General features: G+C 34.3%; 1 protein-coding gene across 2 annotated transcripts in view; it reads right to left on the bottom strand.

Moving 5' to 3' along the window:
- Positions 1–303: 303 nt before the first annotated feature.
- Positions 304–14,629, bottom strand: part of cnksr1 (connector enhancer of kinase suppressor of Ras 1) — a 99,622-nt gene continuing 85,296 nt past the window's right edge. For both annotated transcript variants that reach the window (XM_030127075.1, XM_030127074.1), the window contains exons 15-21: positions 13,602–13,675; positions 11,511–11,582; positions 11,143–11,210; positions 4,833–4,891; positions 4,658–4,745; positions 2,180–2,361; positions 304–925 (exon numbers count right to left, since the gene is read on the bottom strand). In XM_030127075.1, the coding sequence (XP_029982935.1) occupies positions 485–925; positions 2,180–2,361; positions 4,658–4,745; positions 4,833–4,891; positions 11,143–11,210; positions 11,511–11,582; positions 13,602–13,675 (984 nt within the window). In that variant the 3' untranslated portion in view covers positions 304–484. The remainder of the gene's footprint in view (positions 926–2,179; positions 2,362–4,657; positions 4,746–4,832; positions 4,892–11,142; positions 11,211–11,510; positions 11,583–13,601; positions 13,676–14,629) is intronic.

The raw sequence follows: 14,629 nt of genomic DNA on the forward strand, positions 1-14,629 counted from the left end.
AAAATGATCGGTAAGAATTTTATCACAAAAATGAGCAATATATAAGAATTAAACATTTTTGAGTTTCAATACCTGGTGGATTTCTTTTACATTTTAGTTTGATACACACTTATTAGGAGCATTTTAAGATGACAAAAGAAAAGTGTAAAAATGCCACATCATACGGTATAGCTTTAAGATACATTATTTTGAGAAGGTCTTGTTTTGAGTCATTAAACTGTTTTCAGTGTTCCTTGTAATTGTGTAAGATGTTTTTTTTTCTAACACAGTGCCAGAAATGGGCTTCCATAGCTTCATCTGTTGTAAAACTTTTTTTTTTTTATTTTTTATCAGCATGGCTAGATTTATATTCTATGAAAACGGATGCATTTCATTGACACATTTGATTCAAACATTAGTGGTAACTCCTGACAGTCGGCAGAGGCGAAGGGAAAATGCACTTCTCTCTCTTCATCGTCTTTGTTCTGGTGTCACTGTTCAAGTCTTAGATGTAGAAGTAGTTCTCTGCTCCTTGTCCGTTCTCTGTCATTTCACTCACTTGCTGGTTTATTGAATCCGTCAGCGACCCCAGTGAGATTTCTAACACCGGGCTGGTCTCTGTGGAGCGTGGGTCAGGCTGCATCTCCAGGAGAACATCAGAGGGTTCGGCGTCCACTAGCTGCTCCCCGTCACTGAGGCTCAGTCTGTACGCTCCTTCTGTCTCTGCGCCCGCTGTTTCCTTAGCTACAGTTTCCAAGGCAACCTCCTCAGTGGGCGTGTCCTGCGTCTTGCCGTCGTCCCCTTCATTGGAGACCCTGAGCGCGGCGAGCCTCTCGATTTCTTGAAGCAGTTCCTCGTTGTGCTCCTTCCACTCTCTGTACTTGGCGGCCGTCACGTCGGACTCGTCCAAGAGCTTGTTGATCTGCTGCAGCTCGGCTTCTTTGGCCTGAAAAGCAAAAAAAAGGCATCGGTTTCATGTCTATTCATGTCAAATCCTAGTTTAAAATTAATTTATTCAGACAGACCTACTCTATCCCATAATTCCGTAACTCCAATTCTGCCATTTTAGTAGTAGTAGTAGTAGTAGTAGTAGTAGTAGTAGTAGTAGTAGTAGTAGTAGTAGTTTATTCGGTCGTTAATTACTTTAAACAACAAACAAACAATATATGCATTTTTCCATATGCAATGTGACTGAAAGGGTTTAGGCTGAAGTACAGACTTATTTTGCCTAACCCTATTTACAATTAACACAATGTTTCCACATGAAAAAAGAACTTTTTTAATTTTTTTTTTTTTTTTATATGTAATTACTGCTACATATACAACAGAAGAGAATATGTATTTAATTTAATTCAGGTAAATCATTTCCTTATCTCAATTACCAACACTGATCCTTGTCTTTTAAACAAGCTCTATATATTTGAATAATAGTTATTTGTACATCTTTTTAAAAGTTGTAATTGTATATACATGTGTGTTTTTATATATGCATGTGTGTAATTTAAGTTTGCTTTTCTTTTAACAACTCTGTACAGTGACCTTGAGTGTCCTGAAAGGCGCCTATGAATAAAATGTATTATTATTATTAATTATTTTAATTATTATTTTATAGATGTTTTTCCTAATTGAATTGGGTTCGGCTTTAAGATGCTTTTAAGGAACATTGTTGTTATACTTCAATTCAACTCAAAAAAAAAAAAAAAAAAGACACACAGGGCTTTACGGAATTAGTTGGATATGAAAAACAGTGAAATAAACAGTAGAAGAAGGAAATGGATTAATGTCCTGGTCATCCCCTGTCCTTAGACCCTCCTTCTCATCATGGACGGACAGGCTATAGATGCACCAGGACATCTGGTACCTTTTTAAAATAATGGTGATGTTTTATATGTATGTTCTTATTAGTTTTAAGTTTGTTTTAGTACTGAATTTCATTGTGTTTATGTATATTAATGTTTTTCCTGGTTAAATAATAATAATAATAATAATAATAATAATAATAATAATAATAATAATAATAATAATAATAATAATAGTAGTAGTAGTAGTAGTAGTAGTAGTAGTAGTAGTAGTAGTAGTAGTAGTAGTAGTAGTAGTAGTAGTAGTGGTAGTGGTAGTAGTGGTAGTAGTAGTAGTTGTTGTTGTTGTTGTTGTTATTTCACACCTGACAATGAACTTCAGAAAAACCATAAAAACTGACCTTAAGAGTGCTCTGCAGGGCCCGCAGAGCGTGGGCTTTCTCATTAATAACCGGGTTTTTGTTGCGTCGAATGAAAGATTTCCTGAAGTGGTCGTGTGTGAACGGCTGCTCGTGGCCAATCAGAGACACTCCACCTTCTTTTATATTGTTTAACATCATCCCCATCTCATCTACAGGACCACCTTTACACAGACACACAGAGGAAACATGAAACCGAATTAAAGATTAAGAGATGAGGTGATAAAATGAGGCGAATCAAACAATTACATCCACATTAAGTCATGAAAAGTAGTAGTAGTAGTAGTATATTCGGTCATTAATTACTTTAAACAACAAACAAAAACAACATATCCATTCTTCCATATGCAATTAACACAATGTTTCCACATGAAAACAAATTTTCAGTGTAATCATTGCTAAATCTACAACAGAAGACAACAAATATTCAATTTAATTCAGGTAAATCATGTCCTTATCTCAACTACTAGTATTAATCCTAGTCTTTTAAACAAATATTTTCTTTAGTCAATCCTGAGCTCTATATTTTTGAATAACAGTTAATTTGTACTTTTTTTTTTTTTTAAGTTTTAATTGTTTTAGACTGTTTGAATTGATCTTCCAGGCCATTCCACAGATTAACCCCTCTAATGGAAATGCATCTACTTTTTTCTTTTGTTCTTGCCATAGCTTTTAAAAAAAAATGCCGGTTCCTCTGAGGCTGTACTGACTTTTCATCTCCTGGATGTAAGGAGGGAGAAGATTATGTGCCTCATACATCACTACCACTGTATTAAGGTCAACAAGATCATGCATTTTCAGTAAATTAAGCTCTGTAAAAATAGAATTGGTTGGTGCATAAAAATCTGCATTAGTAATAATTCTTATTGCCTTTTTTTAAGTAACAAAGTACGATGAATATTTGAATAGTAATTGTTTCCCCATATTTCTGCACCATAATTTAGGTATGGAAGAATGATAGAATTACATAGTATAAGAAGTGAATATTTATCAAGTATATTTCTAATTTTACCAATTACGGCAGTGTTTTTCAACCTTGGGGTCGGGACCCCACGTGGGGTTGTCTGGAATTCAAATAGGGTCGCATGAAATTTCTAGCAATTGAAGAGAAAAAAAACAAAAAAAAAGTACTAATAAAAAATTGTTGACAGAGACAATCCCAATCCATAAAAGACATGCCAAACTGTGAAACTGAAACTGAAGCACTGTGGTTCTGTTTATCTGTCAAATGTTCATTGTGGTCGGTTTCAGATGCTGCAGCTCTTTCATAATTCATAGTTTGAGTTCTTGTTTTTTCAGTATTAATTCTCAGCCTTGTAAATCCAAGCTGGACTGACTGTACATATCCTGACCAAGGAAAATCAAATTCTCACTTTGTGCAGTAATCTACACCTGGCTTTTCTGCCTCCGTCCAGAATAATATACATTATATAGACCAGGGGTGTCAAACTCATTTCAGTTCTAGGGCCACATTAAGTCAAATTTAATCTGCAGTGGGCCAGACCAGTGAAATAATTACATAATAATATATAAATAATGTCAACTCCAAATTTTCTTATGTTTTAGAGCGAAAAAAGTAAAATTATGCAATGAAAATGTTTTCATCTACCAACTATCCTTTAAAACAATGTGAATAACATGAACAAACTGAAGTTTCTTATGAAAACGAAGTGCAATTTTCACAATATTATGTCTCTTTACAACTTACAGATCACAGTGGATCTACAAATACACAAAACATTTAATAACAGGCAGAATATTGGTAAACTATCACTTTAGACATTTCAAAATGTTTGTATATGTTCAGGTTATTCGTGTTTTTTTGTGAAATGATAGTTTTAGTGTAAATACAGTAAAATGACATGAAAATGTTTACACTTACAAAGAGAAAAATGTGGAGTTGAGTATTTATAGGTTTTTATGATTGTATTTTACTGATCCGACCCACTTCAGATTAAATTGGTCTGTATGTGGAACCTGAACTAAAATGATAAATATCTTCAGTGTAATTTTTGCATTTCATAAATTCATCCCAGGGGCCAGACTGGACCCTTTGGTGGGCCGGATTTGGCCCCCGGCCCACATGTTTGACACCTCTGATACAGACTAAATGTCGTCTAAAATTATCATTTATTTGCAACATAGTATAGCAAACTATTACATGATCAAAAACAAATTAATTTTAGCAAAAAGAAAAAAGTCTCTGTTTTGAATGTCTGGGGTTGTCAGAATTTTGTGATGTTAAAATGGAGCCAAAAAAGGTTGAGAACCACTGAATTACGGCTATGTTTTTCGCTAATTTTGTCTTTAACATGTTTATATGCGACTTCCAATCAAGTTAACATAATTCACAAAACTGTCCTAAACTCACATTATTAAAACATCTATCAGTGAGACTCAGATTAAAGAAATCATTCATTGACAGGAGGAGGAGGATGAGGAGGATGGAGATCTTCATACCTGTGCCTTTGCTGCCCCCTGTTGTTGGACTCGATAACGGCACCTTTGTCTTCCCCTTCGTTCGAGGCAAAGTGTGCGACTGCACTTTCTGAAGCAGAGAATAAACAAAAATCTGTAGAACCCTTTACATATACACCTGTTTTTTTAATTTTTTTTTTAACTGGATTGTACTGACCTTCCTTCTACCCAGTGACGGCGATGTTTCTCCCTCTGATTCGGTCTCGCTGTAACATTCTGTTCATGAAGAAACACAGCTGTTGTTACCACTATATGATCATTTACTGAATGGATGTGATAAAAGGAGTGGAGCTCTATTAACTTGTGATGCTGACGCTTTGATTCGTCAGATAAAAATCGCACTGAATGGACCGCACGTAACCATAGTAACAGCAATTATCCTTTCATCCCCTGTTAACAAGGTCTCTGGAAAAATAGATGACAGTGGTTTATAATTTGTCATTTAATGATGTCAGATGTCGACCTTTCACATGAATAATTGATAAAGACAGGAAACAGGGTTATTATAGTGAAATTGTCACTATTTTCGTAAAGTTTTCACTTCAGTAGTTTTACGAGTGTATTGATCAAGGTTATAATAGCTGTGGATTTTTTATTACAGTTTAGTTCTATTCAAATCACATCTCAGTCAGTTTAAGTCTAGGCTTAGGACATATCTGATTCAACAAATTTAAATATTTTTCATCCACACACTCTCCCACCCTTACACACACTTACACACACTTTTTTCTTTTAGTCGTTGCTTATATTTTTGTTGTACTTTGTATATCATTGTTTTACTTTTTACTTATGCTAATGCTGTAATGAGGTGAGATTAATTTTTTTTTTGTTCATTTGCTTGTCCTAATGTTTTGATTTGTTGTTGTGCAAAATAAATAATTAATTCAGTTAATGAAACTGTTTTTTCAGTTCTAGTTTTCGTCATTTTGTTTTTGTTAACTATTATAACCTTGGCATCAATGGGTTTTATCTGTACATGTATATTAACAGATCAGGTAGTTAATTTTCATATATTATTAGGAGAATTTTAATTTCTTGAGGCTGAAAAGTCCTGGATAGAAGAATCCATGACATAAAGTAGGATTTATTCAAGGTTTCATATTGTAAAAGCCATTTTATTTCAGCTCATTGTGAAACCATTAACTCCAGCTCTGTAATTACAACCTGGAGCTGAACAGGAAGCAAAAGCCTTTAATTATAACAAATGAAATTTAATCTGATTTTATGATAAGTCTATTTTCTTTTCATTTGTTTTATTCAAGGCTTTTGAAAGACTCTTTTATTTCAGATGATAATAACACTGGGTTACAAAAAAATATTTTTTGCAAGTTGTCTAGGTTTTTTCAACTGAATTAGGACCATTTTGCACCGCTAAATCCAAAAATGACATCTGTTTTTCTCAATCAGGTCAGGTGTTTTTGACTTGATTCCTGTTAGGTCCAATGGTGTATTCACCGCAGATGTAGCAGAATACGTCAGGCTTATTTTTGCAACATCTTCTAGTCGAAGCCATTTCATTCACCTGTAATATTAAAAAAACCATTAATCATAAATTGGCAAAAGTAAAATCTTCAGAACTCGTTTATTGCAAGAAATATGAAAGAATTTTGTATTATATGATGTGAAAATGCCCATAAATGTAAGCAAAAATGTTAAAAAGCCAATATGTAGCATAGCTCAGAAAGTTGACCTGATTGAGCAAAATTAATGTGATTTTTGGATTCAGCACACCAAAATTATCCTAAATCAGCTCAAAAAACTTAAACAATAAATTTGTTGTTGACCAGTGTAATGCTTTAACTCCTCTATTCAATGCAGGATTTTTACTTCTACGTTACCATGTTACTATTTTTATTTAGGTTTACTTATTTTATTCAGTTAATGATACATTTTATACAATGCACAACCCTTCCTAAAGTTGGGGTCTTGTAATAATACTGTAATATACTTTTAAGTTAGGGTCTGGAGTTTACATAAGTAATGAAGGGAAGGTATTTCCATTTTCTGGTGAGTTAATCTCAGAATAATACACACTAATGGACATAGTACCAAAGCAGTTAAGCCACAGTTGACATAAAAGTCACTTATATCTTCACTCATCTGACAGAAAACATGACAAACAGCTGTAACTGTAACAGACAGATGATGCTGCTGCTTTGTCACACATCGTATTTTACCGATGTTTATTTATAGTGAAGGCTATGAGTCGAGGACGTCTCGTTTCATTAAATGCTCGTTCCCTCGATTCCTCTGCTTGAGTGACATGAAACAAATTGGAAAAAAAGAAGAGGACGAAGACACAGTGAGATGCACTCACATATGGTGCGTTCAAGTGCACTTCATAAACTCAGAAACTTTGACTTGAACGGCCGTGAGTGAAACAAAAACGGCTATTTCTGTCTTTTAACAACTTGTTGCTAAAATCACAAATGTCCCATTCATTTCTACAAAGACAGCTTATTGAAGTGTTCATCAAATCCCTTACAGTAGTTGTGTGATAACTGTTGAGCCGTTTTACTGCAGCATTTTGAAGAAATACCCAGTTTTAACCCATAAGGACTTAGTGTTACTTTGTGGCAGTTTCCAAAGGAATGTTTCTCTATATTTAACCTTCCTTAAGTGATTTATCACCATTTATTGTAATATTATCTTATGTATTTTGTGTGTTTTTGGTGAAAATCAGGTATTTTCTTACATTTAATTTACTGATCATGTAGATGTTCATAAAAGCTCAGATTAAAAGTTGAGGGTTATTAAATCAGAAACAGACAAAACTGAAGAAAAAGTGACTTTTTTTTTTAGCAAATATATCACTATATATCACTAACATATACCAAGTGTCTCCACTATTATTATAGAAAAAGCAACTTTTTCAGTAAAATCTATCATTAAACTGAATGCAAAAACAAGTGTGTCCATTCACTGTCATTGATCCAACTCCATGAGTTTTACTGGTGAATCAATGTTGTAGAAGATGATGGTGTTTCCATGGTAACTACGGAGCCTCTAAACGCCCAAATGGGTCATATCTGATGACCATGAAAAGATGACAAACTGCATTTTACACCAATTATTTACATGGATTGATGAGATTAATGGCTAAATAGGTATTACATATTTTAAATCAGTCACTGGTGGATATTTAGGTCTTTATGGGTTAAGATACAACAATATTATTTTGAAACATTAAATTGTTGCTTTTACAGTGTTCCTTGTAATTGTGAGACGTTTTTTTTCAAACGGTGGCAGAAATGGGCTTCCATAGCTTTAACTGTTGTAAAACTTACATCCTTTATTTATTTACTTTTACCAGCATGTCTGGATTCATACTTTCTATGAAAATTAATGCATTTCATTGACACACTAGATTACAGAGGTAACTCCTGAAAGCATTTTACACCAATTATTTGCATGGATTGATAAGATTAATGGATAAACAGGTATTACATGTTTTAAATCCGTCGATAGTTTTGGTCACCAGTGGATGTTTGGGTCTTTATGGGTTAAGATACAACAATATTATTTTGAAACATTAAATTGTTGTTTTTACTCAGTGTTCCTCAAAATTGTGAGATGTTTTTTTCAAACGGTGGCAGAAATGGGCTTCCATAGCTTTATCTGTTGTAAAACTTACATCTTCTATTTTTTATTATTTTTACCAGCATGTCTAGATTTATACTTTCTATGCAAACTAATGCATTTCATTGACACACTTCATTACAGAGGTAACTCCTGAAAGCATTTTACACCAATTATTTACATGTATTGATAAGATTAATGGATCGGCAGGTATTAAACACTGTAAATCAGTCGATAGTTTTGGTCACCGGTGGATGTTTGGGTCTTTATGGGTTAAGATACTACAACATTATTTTGAAAAAATAAATTGTTTTTACAGTGTTCCTTGTAATTGTGTGAGATGTTTTTTTCAAATGGTGGCAGAAATGGGCTTCCATAGATTTTTCTGTTGTAAAACTTACATCTTTTTTTTTTTTTTACCAGCATGTCTATATTTATACTTTCTATGAGGTAACGCCTGAACGCATTTTACACCAGTTATTTACATGGATTGATAGGATTAATGGATCAACAGGTACTGAGCTGTTTACACCAGTAGATGGTTTTGGTTGACAGTGGATGTTTGGGTCTTTATGGGTTTATACACTTTGGGTGGTATTAAATTTTAATCTCCCAGGTCTGTTGATCTCTGAAATGACAGCCTAATTTCAGACTGTGGTCCTCATTCTTTTTGCAAGTTCACTATGGACCTTTTTCCACCAAAAAGAACCTGGTGCTAGTTCGGTGCTAGAACCAGTGCTTAACTGATTCCAACCCGGTGCCTCCAAAGAACCGGTTTGCTTTTCCATCGGCCAAGAGCCAAGCACAGCCAAGTCAGAGCCACATCATGACGTCATCGTCAAACCTGGTCACATGACTGGGTCTGGAGCGGGACATGCTCACCCAGAAGCAAGCGCTGCTCTTGTGTTTACAAGCTTGTCTTGCAATCCACAGGCGAAAAACACAAATATTCACTCTGTGGCATTTGTGATAAACATAAATATGTGGGTTTCTGTATTGCATATATAGAAACATAATCAGTGCGTTTACATGACAACTTTTATTCCTGGTTTAATCTGAATAAACGTTAGATCCTATTTCAGATGCCCATGTAAACACCTTATTCCAGATGAAAAAGAATAGTTCAGATTAAATTTGAATCCGAATAAAGTCACTGGTTTAATCCACTTTTAATTCTGAACTAAATTATTCCTCTGACATGTGAACCCTTTATTCCATTTGGACTTTATTCCTTCCATTCTGCACATGCTTGTTGTCTTGTCCTGTCACGATGACGCACACATTCTGCGTTGGCGGAAGAATATGCAGTGCAGTCTAGTCTTACCAAACCGTTCCAGTGGGCTATTCTGATGGGATCTACCAGCCTGGAAAACCCTGAAGGAATAGTTCACCATTTGTTTTTTATTAATTCATTTGTCATGCACTAATGAGTTCGATAAGTGGGCAAACAGTTTGCACTACAGTGCACCGCTTGCCTTGTTCTCGCAGCCCTTCCGTTACCTTAGCTTAGCCTAGCTTAGCATAATCACTTCATTCCTATGGTCAGACGTAGCCAGGCTTTCATTTCATTTTTTATTTCACCTTTATTTAACCAGGAAAACCTCATTGAGAATCTCTTTTTCAAGAGTGTCCTGGCCAAGACGGGACAGACTTCCATACATAAAACGAATACACAAAAAGCACATAGACAGGTCAAACCTTCCAAAGTCAACTCTGCAAAAAGTGCTCATGAAATGTAGACAAAAGTGCATCAGGAAAAACATCTGCAGCCAGACATCTCCCTCTCTAAGTCATACAACATCCTCCTAAAAGTGTCCAACGAAACCAGATCCTTCAGTTTCAGGTCTTTTTGTAGTTCATTCCAGGTGAATGGGGCCGCATACCTGAAGGCCTTTTTCCCTGTTCAGTTCTAACTTTAGGAACAGACAACAAGAACAGATCCTGAGAACGCAGATTATAAGCGTCTGTGGTTCTCCGACTGATGTAGGTCTGAAGGTAGGATGGGAGCAGACCTAGGATAGACTTGTAAATTAAAATACGCCAATGATTCAGATGTTATAGGTGATTCGTAGTATTTTATGAGTGATTTGGTGAAATTCAGTTCTCCCTAATCATTCCTTTAGTCCGCTGGGGTCAATATGATCACAAATTGAGGCTCAAATCATGGCGATGTGACTTACTGCAGGAATAAAATCTTGGGAAATAAAAACTAATGCAAAGCTAAAACAGTAAAGCAAAGCTAATTTAGCGCATGCATCCCTTCCAACAAAAAGATTTTCCAACTTCCGTCAACACAACAGTCCCAAGATTGTATGAGTGCAGTAAGTCGCGGATCTAAAGAAATAATTACGGAGAATCGGCTTTCACAAAATCGCTTACAAAAGACAACAAATCACCTTTAAAAAAACTGGCTACGTGTGACCATGGAAATGCAGTGGCTATGCTAAGCTAAGCTAACAGAAGGGCTGCGAGAACAAGGCAACGTGAGCACTGCAGCGCAAACCCTTTTACTCACTTATCTACCTCATTAATACCTCATGTAAACCTTTATTCGGGTTTAACATTTCCATGTAAACAGAAGAGAAAATACTTTAGTTCCGAATTAATTTCTTCTGAAAAAATAAATCGGATTTAAAAAACATCATGTAACCGTACCCGATGTAAGGATAGTCTGTAAACAGGTCATTAGTGAGGTGACAAACACAACATTACATTAAGCAGATTTAATTGTAGCTCAATGTCCTTTTATGATAAAAAAAAAATTCATATGCACTTCATAAGAGTAAGTTTCTGGGAAGACACTGCATTTATCTTTGGGTCTGAGGCTAAAAAAACACCTGTTATATAAGACTAAGGTGTCAAGAGTTTGAAGAACAATATTTCCTCACCTTCTTCACTATTTGCAGTGTTGAGCTTCTTGTGATTCTGAATGGCTGTAATCAGACAATTTATCCACCTGGAGAAAACAGAGGACGCACAATGACAACACAGACACAAAAGCTGATATATATTTATATTTTTTTTTGCAGTAATGTTAAGGATTAAGACAAGCGATCTCCATTTCCAACAAGTATAAACCCAGAGTGTTGAGACTGTAGAGGGCAGTGTAGACCAACAGTGTCCTCACAATACAATGAATGAACACACACAAATAAGCCCTGAATGAATCCTGCTCCACATTTATCTACCATCGTTTGGGTCTGTTACACATCTGCTGAGATGAAGGTGGAAAGGCTGTTGGATTCATTTGACTTACTTGCTCATGTCACTGACATTATCAGCAGCGAAGAAGAAGTTCTGGAACCGAGGGTGGTACATTTTAAAGACGCTGGTAGACAGAAGAATAGAAAGGAAGTGGCTCAAACATGATGGAAATCTGGTCAAAATACATTCAAAGGGAAATGGTAGCAGTTCACAAACATGATTAACAAACTCATGTATTTAGCTTTAGAAAACAGACTATGCTGCTACAGTCTGACATATTTACAGCTGCAAGTGTTGTAGATGTTCATTAATATGCACTGTCCCTAAAAAATAAATAAACAAATAAATCTAATAAACATAACAAAAACATGTTTTAACCCATTATAACAGGCCGCCTTGGTGTCTTCATGTTTTCTTCGCAATAAAAGTGTCAGAAAATGTCGTTTTTTTGCCAATTTTTTTGCACCTTTCTTTTCAGGAAGACAGCTTTCAATATCTGGCTGCTAATTATCATCATTGTATAAAAGAAATGCTTAAAGTGTGTTTTAGGGAAAAAGACAAAAAAAAATACTTGAAGTTTTTATTTATTATATTTATTATCAGAAACATACTGTATGTAAGTGTCAGAAAATGCCAATGTTTTTGCATCTTTGTTTTCAGGAAGAACTTAACTTTCAATATCTGGCCATTAATTATCATTGTTATAAATAAAAATTGCTTAAACAGTGTGTTTTAGCAAAAAAGAAAAAAAAACAGACTTGAAATTTTTTAGCATATTTTTTATTATTAGAAACAACTGTAAATGACCATACCAAAACTTTTTGAGCTTGCATAAATAAACTTGCAACTATTTTACATCTGCTCAATCATGCTTTTTGGTTTTGAACATTCAGTATCCATATTATGGCTTCATATTTTTTGTTATTTACAGGTGTTTTTTAGCCTGTGTGGAAGTCTGACACAGTTCCTTTCTACTTGTAACTGAGTCCCACATTTTTGCCATAAAGTGTAATATAGTGTCGGAAAGCTCACGATCTCAGTTTTCTGATGTCATTTGAATTTTGTGAATAGCACAAACAGTTCAGGAGTTACACTAATTCAAATGCTGTAAAGTGCAAATGTAGCGCCGGAGAGATTGCAGTTGTTAAAGGGTTAAACAACCCCTGCATGTCTTATAAGTACAAAAATATATCCTGCAAAAAGCCAAAAATAACAAAAATAAAATGCAACTACAACCTCTCTGTGTGTTCTCATGGTTTTCCCACAAATTTTTAGACTAATTTATCCTCCACAGCAGCAAGGGGCGTTGTGAGCCAAAACATAACGTAGGTGACATATAAAAACAGAGACAATAAAACCTTCATAACAAAGAATATGCAAGGCCATGTTGAACAAACATCACAGCTCAAGATTCCCATTTATTTCTATTATATTCTATTATTTATATTTTTATTATAATTTTATTTATTTATATCTGTCTTTCTTTTGCACTGGTGTGCTGCTGTAAACTGTTGAATTTCCCCATGGTGGGATCACTAAAGTCTTAACTTAACTTAGATTCAGCGAGGCTATCAACACTTTGAACAGTTTTATGAAGAGTAGTTTACAAAAATGAATTTACAAAACTACCTGATTTAGGTTTGGGAAGCTCATTTTCAGCCTGAAAACAATCATAAAAGCAGTGCATTATGGGAAGATGTGATTTTGACACAAACTGGTATAACATCAGTACGTCTAACCTGACACAAAGCACCACCTGCTGTAGTGGGTTTTATAGATTTTTTTTTTTTTTTTAATTTTTATACCTTTTAACACATACACATTGGATTTTTTCCCCTCATATATCATGTATTCTTCTTTGCAATTAGTTTGTAAAACATGTTTTGTATCTCCAAACTGGTGTGTTTGAGTCACAGGGCATTTGTAAAACCTGTTTTGTCATTTAATTAGTTCCAGAGTGTTTTTCTTGTAACTTTTTCATTTTAAATCCCAGTTGTTTTGCTGTTTGAAGGCAGACCCCCCTGTGCCCATGAACAATGAAGCCTCTGTCTCAAAATGTGTCTTAAAAAATGAAACTGCAGTGCATTTTAACACACCACAAAAGCTTGCATATTTTTAGATCCATCCATAATTTCATCCTTACTATTTCCTCTTATGTTCTCCGGCGCTCTCTATGTTGTAGCTGGCGATATTGACAAACCCCTCAGCCTTCTCATCCTGCAGGAAACAGCAGTTACACAAATATTAGACTGTGCTCAAAGGTGGTTATAGAAAACATGCACATTTAATGCCTTCAAGCACCAAAAACTAATTCTGCAGTAGGTTGATTAGTAATACATTAGCATGAATGTGTGTTACAGTGTGCTTCCTCTTTATCCAAATAAAAGTTCCAGACTTTTTCAAAACTGCTATTTTTCCCCAAGACCTTGACTTCATGTTACATAAAAGGATTAGAGCCACTGGGAAAAAAAAATTTAAGGTCCAATATATGTATATATATTTTTTATTATTCTGAGAAAAGTCAGAATTCTGAGAAAAAAGTCATGACTTTTTTCTCAGAAATTTGACTTTTTTCTAAATAATAAAATAAAGGTCATATATATATATATATATATATATATATATATATATATATATATATATATATATATATATATATATGTATATGTATATGTGTATATGTGTATATATATATATGTGTATATGTGTATATATATATATATGTATATGTGTATATATATATATATGTGTATATGTGTATGTGTATATGTGTATATATATGTGTGTGTGTGTGTGTATATATATATATATATATATATGTATTCTGAGAAAATAGTCAAAATTCTGAGATTAAAGTCAGAATTCTGACTTTTTTCTCAGAATAATAATACAAAATATATATAGGACCTTAGTTTTTTCCAGTGGCTCTAATCCTCTCCCATATTATGTACTTTTATACTTGTATGCCTACTTTTCTGGTTGACTTGTGTACTGTAGTAGAAAAGTCCATTTTAATAAATCTATGAATGAATGAATGCATAATTCGCAGTAAATTATGTTTTACTGACAGAAACATTGTCAAAACATATGAAAATCACAGAAGTGCATGGATATCACACAAACAAGTTTCACTAGAATCATTCCAGTACCAACCGGTTAATGAAATCATCA

This window comes from Sphaeramia orbicularis, chromosome 22 (genome assembly GCF_902148855.1).
Source record: "Sphaeramia orbicularis chromosome 22, fSphaOr1.1, whole genome shotgun sequence".
NCBI classification, from domain to species: Eukaryota; Metazoa; Chordata; class Actinopteri; order Kurtiformes; family Apogonidae; genus Sphaeramia; species Sphaeramia orbicularis.